We start from the raw sequence: 22169 nt of genomic DNA, 5'->3' as shown, positions 1-22169 counted from the left end.
AACAAGTGGTAGATTATTTATAAAAAGCAGGTGTTTCCTTGGCTTGTAAAACCATTTAGTTTAACTGGTTCCTGATACAGCAGATAAGGACACTGAATCAAAGAGTGACATTTAGGGTTACTACCTAGTTTTTGTTTGATGTTTAAATATCCTAGCAGGCAATAGCCACTGTAGACCAATAAAGATTATTAGATAATGGGCAGGTTCTTAAGCGAACAGATTGCACCAGAGACTTCACTACTCCTTTACTTGAGGGCAAGCTTGTTTTAGTATTTTATGGGCCAATCCATATTATTTTATGGATTTATATCCCTAGATTCTTCCCATGTATTTTTTTCTCCTCCTTTCTCAAAGATTTGCTTTAGAAAACACAGTTACATCCCAGTTACAACTCAGAACCTGTCCTTACTGGTGGAGAAGGATCACTGACATGCTCTTAGCCCATGCTATGTACCATCCTCCCAAATGATCCTCAAACCTCATTCAAGATTCACACAGGACAGACAGCACTGCAGCAGGTAGCATGGATGCCCCCACCTCACTGCCCAGAATTGTGAAGTTTAATAGTCTAGATGTGAGCAATTTGATAGCATTTCAACTTGGTGCCTGCAAATATTACCAGTCACTTTTAGTCTGTACTTATCTGCAGTGGAAGCGATGTATTGCAATAAACCAATGTCTACTAAACTACAATAGCTAGAGGATATCAAAATTATACTACTATATCTTTATTTTGACCTGCAATATTGTTAAATCCTAGGCTTTTAGTGAGCCAACACTCATAAAAAAACATGACTTGTCTAAAAAGACAAATGAAGTCTAAGATCAGAACAAAACATATCTTGGAATGAAAAAGTATTTGAATTCAAGTAAGCAGAAGGCACTAACTCAAACCAAAATCTCACAATTCATGCTGCAAATGCTATTACCAAATGATGAGTAATGATCACAATTTGTTATTTTATGTTATAAAATTACATTTGGAAATTATATGTTTGCATAACATCCTTTCAATTAAACAGGCAGCCAACGCACCCTCTCACGCACGAGTTCTATGTCACTAAAATGGAAGGTTAATTTGAAACCCATTGATGTTTAAAGTCTAAAAGAGTACACAGTATTTGCAAAGTGCATTAAGATGAAGTGGGTTTGATGAAAATTACATTTCTCAGTTTCAGCTTCTGATGTTAAAACAATGCACATTGACAATACTTAGAGAACACATTCAAATCAGGGAGAAGCATGGAATAAAGATATATTGTGGAAAAAGAAGCATGGAAGAACACAGGAACACCCACAACAGGGCAGGCTAAGTTCAATGTAGTTCATCATCTTTCCTCTAGCAGCAGTTACCAGCTGCCAACAGAAGAGTACAAACAGGCCAGGCTCACAGTGGCACATCTTTGGGAAGGCTCTCCCAGCCTCCAGTGTTTGACAGCAGACTCCCAGCCTCAGAGGCGCTATCTCTGTCCTTAAAGAGCTGTACTTCAAATCCTCCTTGAACTTTGCCGATTATTTTTCCAACCCATGTAAAACGTTTAGATGCCAAAATTTACTTCTTGAGGCATTCCAGAATTTCAACCTTTAGCCTTTGTATACCAAAAATAATTGGAAATATGGCTAAGATGGTGTATTTTCCTGATAACGTTACCTGTTTTTCATACACACGCTCCAAGTGAAGTTTCTCCTGTTGAAGCTTGTATTCTTGATCCTGCAAGGGAAGAGATACGATTTGTCTATTTAGAATACACATTTTCCTTTCATTTCAGTCATCATTTAACACACACGTATTTGCTATTGTACAGAACAATCAATACAAATTCAAGGGCCACTTTATATCATTAAAGACTTTTGACATACAAATTAAAACAACAGCAAAAATATCCACATGTAACAAAACTATCTTAAAAGTCATGATTCATGTTTTCTAAAGAGAAACAGCAACTCGCTCTCCTGAACTATTAAAATGCCATTCTGTACTACATCAACTGTGAAACGAAAGGCATAGGAGGAAAAGTAGATGCCAAACTCAAACAGGATGGATACATGATATGGATGTTTAACTCATTATCCTGAGATAGAAGGATTCATTTAAAAGCCTATAGGAAGAAGGAATATTGAAGTGAACTGTTAAATAGCAACAAAAATTTAAACTATTTTGAGACTTACTTTAAAACTGTTTAAAGTTTAGGAGAAAAAAAAGGTATATGCCATTCTTTGATATGCTTCTCTATAAAATCTATATACCTCTATATTGATTTAATATGCGCATGGAGACCTCATAGCAGCCTTCTAGTATCTGAAAGGGGTATACAGGGATGCTGGGGAGGGACTCTTCACTAGGGACTGTAGTGATAGGACAAGGGGTAACAAGTTCAACCTTAAACAGGGGAAGTTTAGATTGGATCTAAGGAAGAAGTTCTTTACTGTGAGGGTGGTGAGGCACTGGAATGGGTTGCCCAGGGAAGTTGTGAATGCTCCATCCCTGGCAGTGTTCAAGGCCAGGTTGGACAGAGCCTTGGGTGCCATGGTTTAGTGTGAGGTGTCCCTGCCCATGGCGGGGGGGGTGGAACTGGATGATCTTAAGGTCCTTTCCAACCCTAACTATTCTGTGATTCTACTCAACGAATTACAACAAGTAGTTAAAAAGTTCTCTGCTTTTACCCATAGAGTGATGTCTTAGTCATACTTTTTATATCAACTTTTAAGCATGAGGTGGCACTTTATCTATTTCTTTGAATTAAATACATGAATATGCATGTTATATATAAGTGCATTTTAGTAAGGCCATTTAAACATTCAAATCACTGGGACAAGTAAAAATAGCTGGTCATTCCTGAGGAAGAAATTCAGGACTCACCCTCATCTGTTGCTGTCTTTGATGTTCTGAATCTTGTAGCTGCTGTTTTAATAGAGCCACACTACGCTGTAATTCTTCAATCACATCGGATGCCTGCAGGGATTTAACAAAACCAGGAATTTGTGTTGCATTCCTCATTGGCCTCACAGATACATCTTTAATGAGTTTACATTTATTTCTCAAAGGTGCCTGGAAACTGGAAAAAAATATCAAATTGGGAAAAAAACACATGTACGAGTTTACAGCTCTGGATATGTCACTTGTGTCTGTCTGGTTAACTTAGAAATGTGAACAAAACCACTAGAAATAGACAATAATAAAACACCCTTGGCACTAACAATTGGAATTTAAAGGGAGTAAAGTAGCATCAAAGCTCCCAGAGTTCCAGTAAATAAATGCAAAAGGCCCCATCTGTCCTATGGCTCTGAGGATTGGCAGATTTAAAACATGAGCCTTTTCTACAAGCATTTACCTTGAAAATTGCATTAAATATATACCATATATCTACCTGTGCATATTGGTAGATATCTGGACTTTCTAAAGAAGTACACAAACAAAATCAGTGTATTAATTGTCCCTTATCTGAATCAGCTATGGAAATACCACCCGTATGTACTTACACACACGCCACAATTTTCAGACAACTTCAGATGATTTTTCAGTCAAATTTGGGAATGAAAAAGTAAATCACAATTTGTTTTTAAACTTATGCCCATGAATAACTTTGGGAACTGAAGAGTTCCTTGGATTTATTCATAAGCATCACATTTCTATTGAAGAGACCACTTCAACAACATTTTAATGCCTGTTACATGTGGAAGCATACCTTAGCTGCAGAGAGAGCATGTTCCTGCTTTATAAAATTTATATCAACATCATATTTACTTTGTAGTTGCTGAATGTTCTTCTCGTATTCCTGTATAATATGGTCCTTGTCTTTCTGAAGGGAGCTGTGCCTACAAGTAGTAAGCAAACAGAATATGGAAATTGCCTTCATATTTTGGCATTTTACCTGCTCAGTATCAATTCTACAGAGTATGCGAGTCTGCCTGCACCACGTGCTTGTTGTAGCAGAATGAAACGCTTAGAAATAACGGAAGGATAACATCCTCCTTCCAGTGGCCACTTGGGTCAGTTCCCAAATGAGTTTTACATCAATTAATACAATGTTAAAACCAGCAACAGCCAACGAATTACCTTGCTTTTGCTTCCTGAAGTTCAGAGCACAGCACCTGGTAACGCTGCTCTGCATCAGCCTTTTCCTGAGATAACTTTTGACGCTGTAAATTACTATTTTCAGCCTCCACAGTCAACTGCTGGACACGAGCCTCCAGTTCTTTGACAGTCTGGTTCTGAAAGAACAGGTTGAGAAAACACCAGAATAAATTAGGGGATGCTCCCGATGTTATTCAGTAGCCTAAAGCAACAAGGTTCTTTGGTGGTCCAGAGACACAAGACACAACAGCAGAAGTGTCATCAATCACGACTGTAAATGCTATGTTGTATATAAATCTTCAAAATACAGAGGCCTGCTCCCCCCTGCAAAGTAACAAATCTTCCTCCCCGAGCAAAAGAATGTGTGGAATTGATTTCTATATTTCTACTCTTTTAAAATGGGAGACACAACAGACGTTTCTAAGGGAAACCGCAACGGATGCACAGAAAGCGTTTTTAGACCTCCCATGAACCACAGAGCGTGTTATCACTAGCACACCCTAGCACAACCTGCATGTGGGAAGGGGTATTTGGGGAAAAATCCATATATATATAAGATTTTACTGATTGTTATGGTAATGAGCAGCTATAAAAGTCAGCTAGAAACATATCAAACTGTATAGCAGTCAGTGAAATCTGTAGCTCTTTCATGCTGAAATATTCTTCAAAGTACTCCTACAACCATCATATGTTTACAGACATACAAATATATATATATCTCTCTTAAATTCCTAAACTAAAACAAGGAGCAATGCACTAGGGTTGCTAAAGAACGATAGATTTTTATGTGCACACTTGGGAAAAACCACATCCAAGGATGTAAATGAAAAGATACTGTAATGCCTGCTATAGATTTGGAGGATATAAGAAGGTTGTAACACAAATGCTGCATTAACAGTGCAAATGCTACCTAGCTGTGTTTGAAATCAATTAACAAATATTAACTATATCCAATGATCATCTTGTAAGGTAAGTGCACTGCCTCCATTTCATTACTAGAAAAGGAAGCGTTGTGCACAATCTGTATCAGGACTGAGAGTGCATTCCTCAAGTGTCTGCTGGTTTACCTTTCCCTAAGCTACTTCTCCCCATCATTTGTTTAATTACAGTGATTTCCTTACAATGATTTACAAACATCTATTAAAATGTGCATTTTTTCCCCAGAACTTCATCCTGTAACATAAACAATTTCAACATGAGCAGAATGAGGACAGGCAGGTAGCATGAGGTTACTGCTTCCCATTCTTCCCTACATTTATGTTAATAAGCATGGAAGTGAAAGAACTCCAGAGCTGGAGTCAAAAACTAAGATGCAGCCGCCCTTCCAGGATGTGTCATAGTTATTTTTACATCAACAAAGGTCCAAAGGGAAGTGGAACAGTGTTGTCACCCTCTGTTAAAGTAAAACCAAAACGCAGACATCTGCCATCTCGAGCCAGCATCTCAATTGTCACACAGAATCACAGAATGGTTTGGGTTGGGAAGGACCTTGAGATCACCCAGTTCCAACCCCCAGTAAGCACGGGACAGTTAAATGAGCCTGGGCTAATGCAAGAACCTCACACAGCCAGAACGGTGACCTGAACTTCACCAACTGGCTTAAGATACTTCAGAAACAGTGCAGCAAAGTTTTCCATCACTGTAAAGCTGGCTGCATGGTGGGGGTTTGGCTGGGATTTTTTTGTGGTTTGGGGGCTTTTTTTGTGTATTTTGGGGGTGAGGGTTTGTTTGAGGGGTTTTTTTTTAGAATGAATTAAAAAAAAACAAGCAGGCAAGAAAAGTTATACCTAACACGTTACCAAACATCATAATTCCTTCCCAGCCCTCAAGGAAGTTAATACATGTTCAATGCACAACCCCCTGCTTATCAGTCCTATGGTATTAAATAGCTCAGGCAATTTCAGTTGCTAACAGCACTGGCATTCTCAACAATGTGAAACTCTGAACAAGGGAACTCAAATACCAACAAAACCACCAAAACTCAGCAGAGAGAAAGAAAGAGAAGAGAGAAAAAAGAAAACTAATTTCCAGTGACAGACTCATCTTTCATCTTAAGCCCTGCCTTGAACTCTACCTTGTTTAATTATTAAATCAGAAGCTGCTCAGCAAGATCTGTCTACTTTTGATGGTTCTTAAATTCAGTCTTGCTGACAGACTGTGTCCATTTTCCCTCTGTATTTACTGCTACCTATGCCATGATCTGAATGCTAATTCTTAAATACAACATTCATTAATAAAGAAATAAGTTTTGTTTGACATTGTCTTTCCGCTCATCCCATCTTCTTCCTACCTCATCCTCATAAAAAGTACAGGATGCTTTCTTGAGGATACCTGTTAATTTTTTGCCTTTTTACAACATTTATATACCAGACACAAAATCCTGCTCACATGTTTCTAATTATTCAAGGAAAGAAATGCAATAAATTGGAATAATGCAATAATTATTAAAATATGGTTTATTTGCTCTTTAATCTACCAGAAGCATTTGATCACTCAAAGAGGAGGTCATAGTAAAAAGTCACATGTACTTACAAAAACAGACGTACTATCTACATCCTTATTTATAACTTGAATCAAAGGCAGTAAGAAATGCTAGTCCTTCAGCACAAACACATATCTGAGCAGCATTCACTTGAAGGGCTGTACTTCAATGAGTTTCACCTGGGAGAAAATCCATGGTTGGACCAGCTTCCAGGCCACTGTTCTCTCCCAACAGAGAACAACTGCACTGCACTATCAAAACCACTTTTCAGCCCAACAGCACTTACATACACAAGTGCACGAAATGTGCACATTGCACAAGACACTTGCTATTGTGACATATTCACGAGTAACTTACAGTTGACTTTATCTGTTCCAAATAATCTTCCTCCATCTTGTCAAGACGAGTGTTGGTGTCCTCCAGCAGCTCCTGCATATTTTCTGTGTGCTTCTTCCGGATATTGAACTTCTCCTTTTCCATTTCAGCCACTGCATTGTGAAGCTGCATCACAAAAAAGGTTAGGAAATAAGTGGTATATAAAACCAGCATTCATAAATATCGCATTATTATAGTATAGAAACAGAATAACTGAGAAGCAGAGGCCACATTTCCGACTTCTACAACAAAACTAGATCACTGTCTCACTAAATAGGTCCACTATGACCCTGTAAAGCAGTTATTCAGGAGTATGAGCAAGTCACAGAATCATAGAATAGCTTGGGTAGGAAGGGACCTTCAAAGGTCACCTAGTCCGTACACGCTGCGATGAGCAGGGACATCTTCCACTAGATTAGGTTGCTCAGAACCACATCCAGCCTGGCCTTGAATGTCATTTAAACGTGTAAGTAATTTTCAAATGCATAACAATCCACACAGAATGCTAAACCACATTTTTGCCACTCTGATACACTACTTGCTTGCATATTTTAAACTGAACACCAGTGGGTGTTGCACAAAATTAATGACTTTCTATTACAGAAACACTAATACTTTCCCCACTTACTTACATTGGTGGTTTATCTGCCTCTCCATTTGTAAAAAGCTGGAGAGCTCTGGCTATCTACTTGTCTAATAAAAGGACTATTTTTGTCATTATTAATGCTTGGTTTATATCCTAAACACTAGTGGCCTCTCTTTCTAGTTAAGCAGCCTTAAATCGAAGTTTTCTGTCTACACAATAGTAAAGAATAATGTCACGTGCAATTAGCATACAAAACTTGTCTGGGGCATTGGTTGTGTAACAGCTACTGGGTATTTCCCAAGTTTCTAACAAGTCCATTTCGGGGTTGAAGGAAAAAACTGCAACATAGACTCTAAAAGCATCTTTCTAAATGCACTGCTAAAGTCAGGTTAATTTGCACAAATATAGAGGTTTCTGTCCAACATATGGAGAAGCAGAAAGTTATTCATTACCCTGCCTACTGCCAGAGCAAAGGATTTTTATCATGTAGAATTCTGGAGGTGTCTGTGAATCTGGACCATGATTTAACAGACTTCAACAGCGTGAACTTAACATAGAAGCTTTCATCCAGAAACTCGTAACGGTTTCCTATTCTACGATTGTATGATTCTATGATTCATCCAACGGAGAAGAATGCTAATAAATTATGGCAAATATCATGCATATACTGCGGGGTTCAGAAGATCTGCTGAATTCCAGATCCTTTTAAAAACAATCAAGGAAAACAAATAAATCAACATTTCATCTCCAGGTGCATGAGCTATAAACAAACCCAAAAATCCCAGGAATGTCTCTCCCTCCTGTACACCGGACTACAATAATATTTGCGTTATTGTCAGCAACATCTATTCAAACAGCTTGTATCTATATACAGAAGGAAGTAATTATAAAGCTATTAAAATATTGCATTGTTACTGTAAAAGTTAAAGCTTTTACTTTATTTCCCTCGTAATTCCCACTATATCCAATTTTTTCCATTAGATACATGCTCTGATTTCACTTCTATAATTCCATGAAGTTAATACCAGCATTTCAATTTGCCCTCTTCTTTGCACACTGGCAGCACTGATGACAGCTACAGCTGGAGGAACAGCACTTGCCAGGTAACTGCAAGAAGGGGAATGACCTCGGGCTAAAAGTAATGCTTCTCTAAAACAAGAAAACCCCACCTCATGCTAACGCCTCAAGGACTTAAGAACAAAGGACAAGATTTATGGCATAGCTCTTACAAGACAAGAATTAAAACCAACACCACTTCCACACACAGAGCGGCAAAACTCCATCTACGAGGGAGCTGGTGTTACCCTTTTTGTGACCCTTCCTCTCCTGAGAGGGGTAAGAAAGACAATACCAACAGTAATCAGGAGAAAGGTGAAGCTGTCTCACCATAAAGATGCTTTTCCCTCCACTTTGCTGCTGGCTTGAGTGTAACAATACATAAAAACGCATTGAAGAATTCACTACCCATTGCAAAAGGAAGAGCTCAAAGGAAGCACCGTGGCAGCAGGTAGCAGCAGGTTTACTGAGATTAAAACTCCGTGTCAGGTCAACCAGAAACAAACAGGTCCCTAATACATCCCAGGACTTGCCAAGAGGGCCAGATGAACACTAGGAATAGAGTGCCCAGCAGGGTGCAGGGGTGTGAGCATCAGCAAAGAGTCTGGCAACATGACTCCAGCAGCAAAAAGATCAGCAGAAGAAAATAGCCCTAAAAGTAAGTACTTCTTCTATTTCAGCTTTTAAGCAACAAAATGCATTTTCCCACATACGCACTGTAGGAATCTTTCAAAGAAAGCAAGTTATTCCTTACCCTTTTCTCCCACTCATTGTTCAAAGACTCATTGCTTTGCTCACACATCTTCTTTAACTCCACAATCTGCTTCTCTTTCGCTTCTCTGATGACTTGAGACTCACGAAGAAGGGTCTGAACTGTCAAAAATGGGAAAATAAAACAACCATTCAAGACATACCTCTGGGATTTGCCAGTGTTGGCAAGGGATGCAATTGGATTATATCCGTTTTCCAATTGACCTGGCTTTCTGATAGTTGTTTCTCTCTTAAAAATACTCAATGCACATGCTCCTGGAAAATGTAGCACTTGGATTCTGTGTTCCCCTTCTTTATTTATAAACTACTTCATAGTAAGTTTTCCTTACTGAAGCAGTAAACATACATCAAAATTCTGTATAATCTAAAGAAAACAGGCATTTTTACCCTGAGCTTACGTGCACCCTGAGGAGAGAAGGTTCTTGTGAAGGTTGAATGCCCAAGACATACAAGGAAATTAAGTTCCCCAATTTAAGTGACTGCATCAAGAATTCAGTCTGACAAATTCTATGGAAAACAAAGCAGGTACATATTCACTTTTCAAAAGTCACTGATTATTTTCACTCTCCGACATGAGTGCAGGCGACTTGAACACAACCTGTTATAGCCGAGCGCAACCAACGGAAGCACCATATCCCTTCCTGGACAATTTACTTTGACAAGGAGCAGGAAACAATATACATGGAATTCACTTGCTTTTAGTACGTAGAATGCCAAACTTGTGGATTATTTTACATTGTGGTTTAGCCCATAGTGTAAACGGACTCCAAGGAATTCTAAAAGAAAATAACATTCGAAAACTGCTGACAAGCCACACTCAGGCCAAGTTTGTGCTTATGACATATTCAGGACGACTACTCCTGTTTGAACACTTGCTGTAACAGTCCTAAGTATGTTGTGGTTTGATTAAAATGTACTGAATGTATAAATACATTAACCTTGAGATTCCAGAAGGTTTAATACATTAACCTCGGAGATTCCAGAAGGTTTGAAATAAGTGGTCAAAATACTTGGGAATCATCAAAGAAACTTTTTCTGGTGATGCTCATGAAACCTGTGAGTATGAAATAGAACAGCATCACGCTGCCTCTTGGAAAATATGGCTTGGAAACTGGACAGCAAAGATCCAGGCAAACCTCTAAAAACATAAAGGAAAGAGGTCAAGACCTGCAAATGAAGAGGAAAGGGACATCTGCACCTAGAAGGCACATGTAAGCCCATAGCCACAAGAAGGATGCAGCACAATACCACCATGCAGAAATCCATCACCATGGAGAAAAAAAGCACCTTTGGTCTCCAGTTTTCTAATGGTCTCCTCAGATTCACCTTGTTTGGTTTTGTAGAGGGACTTCAAGGCTTCTATTTCATCATTCTTCCTATCCAAAATCTGTAGGGAAAATTCGTAACACCTTATAAGAAATCCAAAAAACTCCGTAACTACAATGAGTACACAAATAATAGACACTGATCTCTGCCAAGGGATGGCTTAGGTCAAGCAGGACAAGGTGACCAGATCTTCACAGCTAAGCCTGCCAAGTCCTAAACAAAGGATTGACTTAGATGAATGTAGGCAGCAATGTTGATTAAAAAGGAGACCCATGTTTTAGGCTGGTATTTTTTGTTTTCTTTGAAATTTGGGCAAACCCAATGTTACTTTTGCTGAGTTTGGAAGTTTCATGGTGCCAGTACTGCCAACACAAAGGATTGTTTCCTTTTTCATTCTTACGTTGCCTAATACTATTTAACAGCATCTACAATTCCACCAGCTTTAAAAAGTAAGTAATTGGTGAACTGCATTACAGTCACCAAGTGCAATTCTTTGCATGTATTCCATGAAACAATGACTGGGAATACAGCAAGCAGATGAGGTGTAACTACATCCACTGTTCCGTACACGCTGATTGGGGGGGATAAAAAACGCTTGAATATTTGCACACTTTGAGATAGAATTTTAATTTAAACTTCGTGTTTAAGATAACCATTAAAGTCAGAAATTTTATAACAGTGCCCCAAATCTCGCATCAGCAGAAGCTTTCATCTTAAAACAATATTACCTCATCTGCATTAAATGTTTTGTGTCTTGCAAGATTAATATGACACTATCTAACCTCTTCTAAAATATCCAATGTTATTAAAGAACTTCAAAAGACTGAATTCTAACATCAGTTAAGGAAAGGCTGACAAGTCCAGGGATGAGAAAGCATTGAAAACTCTTTCTTAGTCTCAAAAAGCCATTTCCTTTAGGCTCCCGGCTTTGCTAGCCAGTTGTGCTTGCAGACTTGGAGACCAGATGAGCCAAATATGCACCTGACCAAATATTAACATCCTTTCAGGAGGCTTTGATGTGTCATAGTGTTGTGTCAACTCACTTCCTCCAAGTCTGTGATTCAGCCTTAAGAAACAACACAAGAGGTACTCGGTAATGCGAAGCTTACAGTAGGATCAGTCAGCACAACCCCGATGCTGAGCATCTAACAGGGATCTGAGTGCTCAGGAGGTGCTTAGGACCTGGCTGAGTTTTATCCCACATGTATAAAACATGGCATTAAAAGTAACAGTATGCTCTTTGAGAGGCTTTCTATAATCTTCCCCAAAGTGGTGTTACCCAACACAATAAAGACAAATCCAGCCTAACCCAAAGGAAGTGTATCTGGTGTCACTTTATTGCTGTGAAGAATTAAAAGCCACATAGAGCTTTTACAATGCAATAACATAAATAACGAACTGTTTATTGACCAGCCCATGCTTTAAGATACAGTGTCAAAATGGAGACATAAGAGCAAGCCCTACTCTGTGTTAATAGGAACACATGGGATACACTTGTGGATTTGCCTACTGTTATTTCTTGCATTCTGTCCATAAAAATTTAATTAAATGGTTTTGTTCCCATTTTTCTATAGTACAAGCGCTACAAGAGAAATCAGGGGCTTACATTTCATCAGCACAGGAATCCACAGAAGCTGTTAGGCTGGTAGAATAGGTTGTCTTGTTCAAACAAATAAACAAATCACCTTCTATTTTCATCTGCTTTCTGCACGCGTTTCTCTTTTCCTAAGTTTATGTTATCATAGAATATTCAGCACTCCTATCAGCTTATGAAACCGTTACCTACAACCTTTCAAGGCACATTAACTGCAACTGTGAAGAAGTTAAACTGCAAGTGTTAATTCTTTATTACAGTCAGAATCTCCATTGTCTTAGTATAGTAACTTGGGAAAAAGATACCGGCATTTCATGGAATCACAGAACAGTGAGGGTTGGAAAGGACCTTAAGATCATCCAGTTCCAACCCCCCTGCCATGGGCAGGGACACCTCACACTAAACCATCTCACCCAAGCCCTCGTCCAACCTGGTCTTGAACACTGCCAGGGTGGGGCATTCACAACCTCCCTGGGCAACCCATTCCAGTGCCTCACCACCCTAACAGGAAAGAATTTCCTCCTTATATTTCTTACCTTTTGAACATCAGCATCATGCTTCTGCTGTAATTTAAGTTTGTCTTCATGAAATTTACCTTCTGCTATTTTCATTTTAATGTCCAGCTTCAAAAGCAAAAGAGAGATATACAACTGCATTAAAATAAAGAGCAAATTACACTAATGACCTTTACAGAACTTTTGAATTATGCATGGAGAAGGGAACAGGAAGTCACTGACAAATAACTCCTATGAAAAACTTTATATTCAGTTTCTTGGTATTTTCACATGTATTTGCTAAGAGTGTTAGAAAAGATGTCAACCTAAATGTAGATGTTTTAGTTGGCAATAAACCCAAGTGCTACTGCCCAGAAAAAGCTATTGTCCTTTATTTAAATAAACACTTCAGAATGAAGCTTTTAATACTTCTGTTAATACACCAAGTACGGTAAACTTGCTTTTACTCTGGAGGCAGGTGTCCCATTTATACAAAGAACGTCCTTTAGCCCAGATGCGTGTTTATTTGTGGTTGTTTTCTATTATTCATCCACATCATCAACACATTTCCTTTTCAAGGTTACTTATAATGGAATTAAGAAGATCACTGCTGGATTTGATTGCCAACATGCATTTCCTGCTTTTGCTTGTGCTTGTTCAAAGTAGCGTACTTGAACCCTCCGACACAATAACATATTGCCACTTCTTAGAGACCCAGTTTTCTCTTTAAGGCGTTGTTAAATCTGCTCCATATTTTCCCTCTGTCTGTCCTCAGGACTGCAGACGTGACAGGTATTTTGTGTTTCTGTCTTCTAGAAGACCCAAGTGACACCTCAAGTGTAGATTCAGGCTATTCCTCTTCAACATCTAATCACTGCTGCTGCTCCCAAAGCTAAGTGGAGAGAAAAGCCTCCTCAGAGTGACCGATCCCAGCAACCTCCCTTGCTTGCAGACAGCATTATTCATTCTGACTTAATTTCTATTCCTTTGGCTTCTCAAAAGTAGCCATTCACAAATGAATCTTTATCTAACACATACAAACAATAGACACGCTGCAAGTTAGTAAGTTCTTCCATACGCTTACTTTGTGTTACGTTTGTTTATTGTGACTTGGAAGTGAGTTACAGAAATCCAAGTCAACTTGGAAATGCAAAACGCTGCGCAGTAACTATAGGATATTCCTTGAGAACTGAGAACAGAAGCAGGAAGAGCAGCAAATTCTTTCCATTTCCAGGCTTTACATCCACTGATACCCAAAGTATACACCTGCTTATTACACTGCATACAGAAAGGCCACCTCTCTTCCCAGACTAAGTAGGTACACAGTCTCATGCAAATTACCAGGGGGGAAGAAGTTAGCTTGACAATTAATCCAAAGAAAACAGATCATATTCTGGGCTGTCAGCCATCTCTTTTATCATCTAGAAATAAGCATCACAATAAAATGCATGTTCTATTCATGAAATAGACTCATATGTATATATGAAAAGAAATGTATGCATATATCCCCCTAACAAAGTGACATTATAGAAGAAAATCTTAGTACCAGCTGATAAATAAATGTTGATTTTAAAGAAGAGCACAGCAAATCCGCTTCCACATAGACAGTTTGTGAACATTCCATAAATAAATATGAAGGTGTTGTAAAAACACAGATACTAGAAACTAAACATGAAAGAGACTCCAATCTACTTGAATTACATTAAAAGCTTATGAATTACTGATGTATAGCTATTGTACTCACATAGAAGATATTAAATCCGCACAAACACGTTACATTTAAAACTCATTAATAAAGTGATGAGGTTTTGGCTGATGTAAATTAGTCCTCAGTGGTTTGCATCAGCTGAAATCCGGTCCACATATTATTATTCTACAGGTTGAAGGAACATAAAGATCAATCAAAAGCTAAAATTTGCCTTGCATTAAATACGGACATGGATTTCCAAGTGATGGTGACCGCTCTCGGCCACGTGGCTGTTTTGCCACAGGTTGACAGCAGAAAAGCCTGCACTTGAAGTTGGCTCCCACTCCTGGTCATTAACCTCCCACTTAGCACCAGTCTTGCATTTGTGCTTGTTCTCATCAATTTTAGTTCATTCATCCCACTGCTCCCAGTAGAACAGCCATGCCTTAACCCTAGGATTTGGGACTACTTTCCAAAAAGGAGAGGTAGCTGCAACCAAGCAATGGGGAAAAAGTGTCCAAGATTAAATAAGGTTAATTTTAATAAGATTAAATTAAATTTAATAAGATTAAAAAAAGAAATATCTCTCTTCTCTTGAAAGATGCCAAAGACCAACTCCTCTCCAGCTGAGGGCTCAGGTGACACCTTCAAAAGCGCCCACGGTCCTCAGCTTTTATAAACTCAGTGAAATTATGAAGATTCAGTGCTCCGTTTTTACTGCCCTCTTTGCTTCATCCACAGCTTCCATGATTTCGCCCCTTTAGGGGACTCCTCACGTTTACTTGTGTATTTGAAATGCAGGAGTTGATGTGCACACAGTTTTCTAGTCTTATGAGGAAAGCTGTATTCGTAATGAGTAACTGGTAAAAAAACAGAATAAAATAGGAGATTCTCCAACATCATTTCAAGTTTAAAATGGTCCACAGCTCCATGACAATGTATCTTCACATATCAGCTTCTGGAAGTGTTCATTTGAGCATGTGCTGTCAAAATAAAGATATATTGGTTTAAAAACCCCACACTTCAAATTTTCTCTGTGGAAAACAGCTGGAAAAGCCAGAAACATCCATACAACAAACCAGCGTCCTACAGCAAAGCCTGGAGTACTGGCTTCATGTCAAAATCTCCTTTTTGACCCGCCCTTTGCATAAGATGGAATTCCAACCTCACCACATAAGGAGATAAAGAAATTGAGTCATGTAAACACATTTTTCACAGTGATCTCATGAAGGCTGGGGATGAAGTAAATGGGCTCATCACAAGTGGGAGTGAAGCTTCTCCCCTTCCATTTTGAAGTTTAAGCACGTTATTAAATACTGATTTCAATAAAGGAGTTATCTTTCAAATGAAAACCATACCACGTATCTGTAGTTACCAAACGCCAAACCTCATGTGCTGAGTTAGTCTCAATGTCCCGTGCAACAGCGCCCTGTAACTTTATGTGCTACCCTTCTCTACGGCACCCTTCGCACTTCAGCTGTTATTTCATCTATTAAACACATATTGAGAAACAAAATAACCTACAACAGCATCAAAACCCTTTGTGAGGTTTAGAGAAAACAGATAAAAACGACTTAGTAAAGTCATTCACCTCGTTAGAAGCAATTAACTGCGCTCATGCTCATCGGGTTTAACAGCTCTTATTACTAGCTAAGAGGCAGCAGAGAACATAGATTTTCTGGCACGGTACCATTCAGACAAAAACCCAAAACAAAACTAAACCAAGAATATTTAGCTATAGTCCAGGAGTCTGCAGCTATGTATGAAATGCAGCCATTGCTGTTGCCTGCACATCATTCCTTTGGATTTCTGTCATTGTTTATTCTCCTTACAAAGGGTATGAGGCAATTAAACCCTAAGGCCATGTAAACAACACTGATGTCAAACATCTGTGCTGTCCCTGTTATTTAAAGCCATGGAGGGTGGTATCCACAGAACTGCTTTTGAGTGCCTAGTCACACTTTCTTCCTAATTTAAAACAACAAAACACCACCAAAAGCAGTGAATAGTTACCGAAAATGGGGTTTCATCATATCACTGCTCTGTACTTCCTAGCATGGGTTAGGTGCTATGAAAGAGGAAATAACAACTGTCAGACTTAAATGGATAGAGTCTGATCTGCAACTGCCATAAATCCTGGGCGGGGGGAAGGTGATATCTCGGCTTTTCATGACGGAAGAGAAGCGTTCACCTTGTCACCAGTTACAAGAACCTGTAGAAATACTTAAATAGCCAATTCGAAACTAAGTCAATCATTAGATTTACAACATCAATCCGAGATAACTTTGAACTACTCCTCACTGTTCACTTGCTCCTGTTACAGGGAATACCCTCAGGCCAGAGGTGGCATCCTGAAGGTTTCACATCCATCAGAGATCTTCTCTGGCTATTTGACAAAACAGTACTTGTGGCTTGCCAGGGCTATTTCCAAGCCTATGAATACATGGGGGAGGGAGGGAGGAAGAGAGGAAGGGGGAGAAGGATGTAAACAATAAATGAGAACTTCAAAGTAAGAACTAACAATGTGGAACAATGGCTTGTGTATCTTACAATATAGAACAAAACTTATTTGTCTTGGTGTTAGGCAGCTGCTAAAAGAAATCCGCACAACACAAAGCTTTGATATTTCCATAGAAGAAAAAGGTTTCTTAAGCAAACAGCCACAGAACACAAAACCAACAAACAACCAGGACTTTCTACTGAGTTGTGTTCACTCCATTTTCACATCCAGGGTTATAAAAATAAATACTGATAATTTATACAGAGGTTTAAACTATACAGGCAGAGCAAGGCAGGAGATACTGTCCTTGCAAAGCAGTCAAGATTTATTCCACATAAAGACACACCGACTTCAGACAAAAGTAATTTGGGACAATTCATTTCACATCATAATTAATAAGCTATATTTTCTCAGTGTTATTTCTATAGCTTATATTGCATCCACAAAAATATTTAAGACTTGCTTTGAAGTGTATTCATATTTTAAACATTTAGAGCAAGTGAAGAGTCAGAATAACCACCTAAATACCTAAATCACTGTCATGGAAAAAAAAAAGAAAGCAAATTCATCCTTTATAGCAATTTATTTTAATAGAAACTTCTACAATACATATAAACTTTAAATCACATTGGACTGATCTTCCAGTTTCAAAACTGAACTGCTGAAAAGCTTGCACTGAGTTTACAGTATGCAGAAAAACACTCCCCACTTCCAACCCCATTGCATTCAGATGTCTGTAACCAGCATGCTTGTCACAGGATGAATAACTTAATATCGCATCTTGTATTTAATGAGCAGCTTCTACCTACTTGCTTAAGGAATTTTGCAGATCAATATCTGCTCTTGAAGTGGTTTTAAGTGAAGAGAGACACACATTATAGAAAAGAAAGTGGGAAGGGTCAAATACATAAGATGCACATTGAAATACACCCCAGCTTTCAGCCACGGGACACACGTAGTGATAGTATTCCGTTCTCATGACTGCCAAGAGCTGGAAAACCTCCACAATTAAAACAGGCAAAGTGCATTAGGAGAGAAGACTCACCAATGTGCTGTGTCTACAGCGAAGTGAAATGTTCACATCATGACCAAAGTATCAAATATGACCACAGGTCTTAAAAGCATAAAGAGATTTGTAGCATCAAAAAAGTGAAACCCGCAAGCCAGAAACTGGAATGTAAAAAGACCCTTTATAAACATGGCATTTTGCCCAGATTCAAAGGCCCCTCCACAAAAGTCTATGTTTATGATCTGGACTATATTATTTGACCTAACAAACACTTCTACTTCTCTCCACAAATCTAACCTTCTTTGTATCTTTGCTCTTTAAAACCACTACAGCTGCTACTTCCAGTTTGAGTTAAGTTTTACAGAGTACTGTGAACAGAAACTGGATATTCACTAAAGGAAAAAATTAATATGACATTGCCCCACTTTTATAGCCACTAAAAATTACAGGCTTTGTCCTAAATCAAATCACACCAGCTTTTAAATGACACTGAACAGTAATACACGTTTACTGTATACAGAAAAATAATTGGACAATTGTTCTTATTCATATGCAAATGTCATTAGTTTCTTGAAGGAGAGAACAATGCATTTTTCCACAGATTTCCAAGTTGGGAATGGTGGGAATAGGGAGAAAAGCGTACAGCTTTTTATGCCAACAACTACAATAACTTGAAATGGTACTTTTACTCTGAAGGATGTTCTATACAACTAATAAACAAAGCCTGTGTATTAGCACCACATCGCGTCAACTTAACAGCTTTATTTGGAGTGGCAAGTGTCCTTCTTACTTCTATATGTCACAAATACGCCTGCCACTAGCAGTAGTACCTCTGACATCAGGGGTACCAAAAAAGCTTAGCGTGTTTGGAAACTGTGAAAGCTTATACATGGTAATAACTTCTCAATGCAGTTTCATAAGTGACAGCTCAAAACGGCAACAAACCGTATCTTCAATCGCCAGCACTGAAAACTGAACCCAGCTGAACCTTGTGAACATGCAGAAATCACACCGATTTCAAAGGGAGTTAGTAAAATCCGAGTATAATAGGAGATAGCTCCCTCTAATTCTGCACAGTACCGAGTCCAGTGAAGTAGATGAGTCTCTATACACTGAGCCAGCAACACTTTTTACTCCCAATGTTATTCCTTTTCATTTTTAACATGCTGTATTTCAGCAGCTGCTGGACTTTTTACACTCATTTCGGGATCTCCTAAAACAGCCCTTAAAACTGTGCTCCTACCTTCATTTCACAAGTGCAACATGCAGCAACAAGGGGCTGTATTACCTAAATAGTCAATGGCTTTTCCCCCTTAGAAATCAGAATCCATACATGTGACAAAGAAAAATAATCAAACTTTCTTCTTTTCTTACTAAGAGAGACACACTTTGAGGTAGAGATTAATCATGCAGGGAAAGATTAATTCCCAGCTGCTTGGCAACCATCTGGACATTCTACTGGTTAAAACACTAGTTTGAATTGCTAACCTACCTCTTTGATCTTTGCCAATGTCTCCAGCACATATGTGCAATAATTAAAGACACAGTTCACAAACTACTGAGAAAAAAAATAAGGAACTGTACATGTCCACATAGAGCTGCACGACCAGACCAATTAGCATCAGGAATTATAAATCACAAGTACGTTTATGGAAGCATGCCTCATCCTGACACACACTGTATGTCTCACACCAGGCTAGCAGTACAGTAAGGTTTGGGGTTTATGATATTGCATTCTGAAGAGTTATCAAAGCAAGGCAGGATGTGATTTCCTCACACGGAAGACAAAGGACAACTTGCATATGTTTTTAGGAAGAGGACATTAATCAGGCAGGAATCATGTTAACAGAAGTCAGGACTGCTGTGTTTTTAAACACGAACCAGCAGATCACTATTCAGAATGATGACTTGGTGGTGAGAATCAGTTTACAAGTGAACTGTCAATATAAATCAGACACTGCATTCAAAATAGACATCAGGTTTGCGGATAAAAGAACGTTCGAATGAACCAGAGACTATTTGAAGTCACAATACACACTGCCTGGAATATGTTTAAGCGGAATAAACCATTACATGCCTACATAGGTTCCTTTAGCTGTATTCAGCTCTCCCAATTCCATACACATACTTATCTGTAGCCATCCACCAAGCAGATACACAACGTACATACGCATGAGCACACAAACACTTTTATTTCATTATAATATACAAGAGAACGAGACTGATAGATTTTGTTACCAAATATCTGTTTTCAATGGGGAAAAAACATCAAATCCACGACATAGCTCAAATCACAATAATGTTATTTTTACATTGGTAAAAGCTCAGTTTAATTACAAGAATCCTTCCTTCAGGATACTGTCTCCATACCATTTGTATTTATTGCTTTTAATTTGGCTTGCAGTAAACATTTAATTCATGTATTTAAATACTTTACTACAGAACAGAGCAATTAAGAGGAAGAAATCAAAACCAAAAGGACAGTGCTCACTGCACACCATCTCTGACTGCAAGGAAACATCTTTTTATCTTCAAGTGTGTTTTTCCTTCTAAAACCCCATCTCTTTCCCATGATAACCTGCAAGTGTTACCCACCCTCCCTCCCACTTGCTTTCCTCCCTGCATTCTTTCCTTTATATCCTATGTATAGTCCCTTTTGGGGAAAATCTGTATTGCAGCCCTTATGCAATTCTCCCCATTTCAAGTCATAATCTCTTGCCAGATAAGCGAGAAGCACAGTAAATCTGCTGCTTTCAACACCTTAAATTCAGAACACTTTGAGCCAGACCAAGACTTAACCATAACATCATCACTGCAGCGTGCTGATTTTATCTTAACATAAACACATTGCAGATCCCAACACTTTTGGTGCAGTAATACTATATACAAAGCTTGATGGTCTTTACAAAGAATACCTGTGTAATGCAATAAATGGAGTGCTCATTCACCAGAAAAGAAAAGGAGAAGAACATAAATAATGATTACAAAGATAAAGGTTCTATATAGCTTTTTTTAAAAAGGCTGCACCTTAAAGACACAATTGTTGGATACATAATAAAAATCAACTAAAACCTCTTCATTTTCATCTTACTTCTGGTCCTTGACCCATGAAAATGCATTTTCAGGGGGAAAAAAAGATGTCTTTTTCCCATTCTCCAGACTCCATTCACCACCCAGCTCATCTCTCCTTTCCCTGGGCACATGTTCCCTCTTTCACAGTCCTCGCTCCACATGACAAAGCAGTGCAAGCTGTCCTGCAGGTATTCCCTATCTTCTTGCAAAGTTACCCATTGCCTGCCCCAGAGTTATTCCTCCCTCCAGTTGCACTGCAGTAACTACTCCTCCAGCTGACATTAGGAAATCAACCATTTCTGCCTGACTGCTTTAGGACACAAGAACCTGGAAAAGCAGCCGCCGCTTCAGTGTCCAAAGACTTTTATCACTGGATTTCCAAAAAGCAAAACAGAGAAGTGACAGGAACAGTGATAAAGTCAACAAAATCACTGTAAATACTCCATGTTCTCATTTAATAGATGAAACTTCGTAATACAGTTACTGCACAAAGCATCAAGCTTGGCATTTGTCTAAAGCAACATGATTTAGGGGCTGCTATACAGCTCAGTACAAATGTACTCCTGGTATGAATTACAACCTTTAATTTAAAAGGATAAAAAGAGAAAATCATTTCCAATGTTCTTGCCTCAGGTTTGTTCACGTTCCTTCTGCCGAGTCCACACAGATAAATATCTTTGCTTACAGAAGGAAAACAGAAGGAAATGGAGAAAAATGGAAAGAAAAATTAAGGCTGACAAAATGAAAAATGAAGAGAACTTTATAAGGAAACCCCCAAACTCCTTTAAAGGATGCTTTGGTTGCTTGAGAAAGGTTAAACAAGCGTCATGTTTTATTAATAGAGACAAATCTGGGCTTTAATTCCAGAACAATGTCAAGCCCGTACTGGAGCAACAGTTACGTTCTGTTGTTCTGAACTATCACAACTAAGAACTTTTCTCTCCCCTCCTCTGCTCTGTGCAGTATCGGGTGGCATTCAGGATGACCAAAGGTGAAGTTCAAAGAGACACTTCTTATTTGTCTAGATAAGGCAGTCAGGCCATCTGTTCTGGTCTGCTGTACTGCTGAAAGCCAATCTATTCCTGCTTTCCTGCATCTTCTTTCCTTGAGCACATGATTTTTCAGTAACGACAAGTTTCCCA

The 22169-nt window shown here is 38.7% G+C and overlaps 1 protein-coding gene across 5 annotated transcripts in view; it reads right to left on the bottom strand.

Moving 5' to 3' along the window:
* The window catches only part of CEP112 (centrosomal protein 112), a 183394-nt gene that overhangs the window by 141298 nt on the left and 19927 nt on the right, over positions 1 to 22169 (bottom strand). For all 5 annotated transcript variants that reach the window (XR_008973402.1, XR_008973403.1, XM_057418590.1 and 2 more), the window contains exons 8-15: positions 12802 to 12888; positions 10633 to 10732; positions 9329 to 9447; positions 6915 to 7058; positions 4058 to 4212; positions 3687 to 3816; positions 2861 to 2953; positions 1652 to 1711 (exon numbers count right to left, since the gene is read on the bottom strand). Coding sequence is in view for 3 of the 5 variants with exons in the window: in XM_057418590.1 (XP_057274573.1) it covers positions 1652 to 1711; positions 2861 to 2953; positions 3687 to 3816; positions 4058 to 4212; positions 6915 to 7058; positions 9329 to 9447; positions 10633 to 10732; positions 12802 to 12888 (888 nt within the window). In the remaining 2 variants the exon portion in view is untranslated. The remainder of the gene's footprint in view (positions 1 to 1651; positions 1712 to 2860; positions 2954 to 3686; positions 3817 to 4057; positions 4213 to 6914; positions 7059 to 9328; positions 9448 to 10632; positions 10733 to 12801; positions 12889 to 22169) is intronic.

This window comes from Pezoporus wallicus, unplaced genomic scaffold (assembly GCF_028554395.1).
Source record: "Pezoporus wallicus isolate ANWC-B61680 ecotype Strahan unplaced genomic scaffold, APGP_CSIRO_Pwel_v1 contig_3710, whole genome shotgun sequence".
NCBI classification, from domain to species: Eukaryota; Metazoa; Chordata; class Aves; order Psittaciformes; family Psittacidae; genus Pezoporus; species Pezoporus wallicus.
Note: the sequence above shows the minus strand (reverse complement) of the source record. Positions and strands in the feature narration are given on the sequence as shown.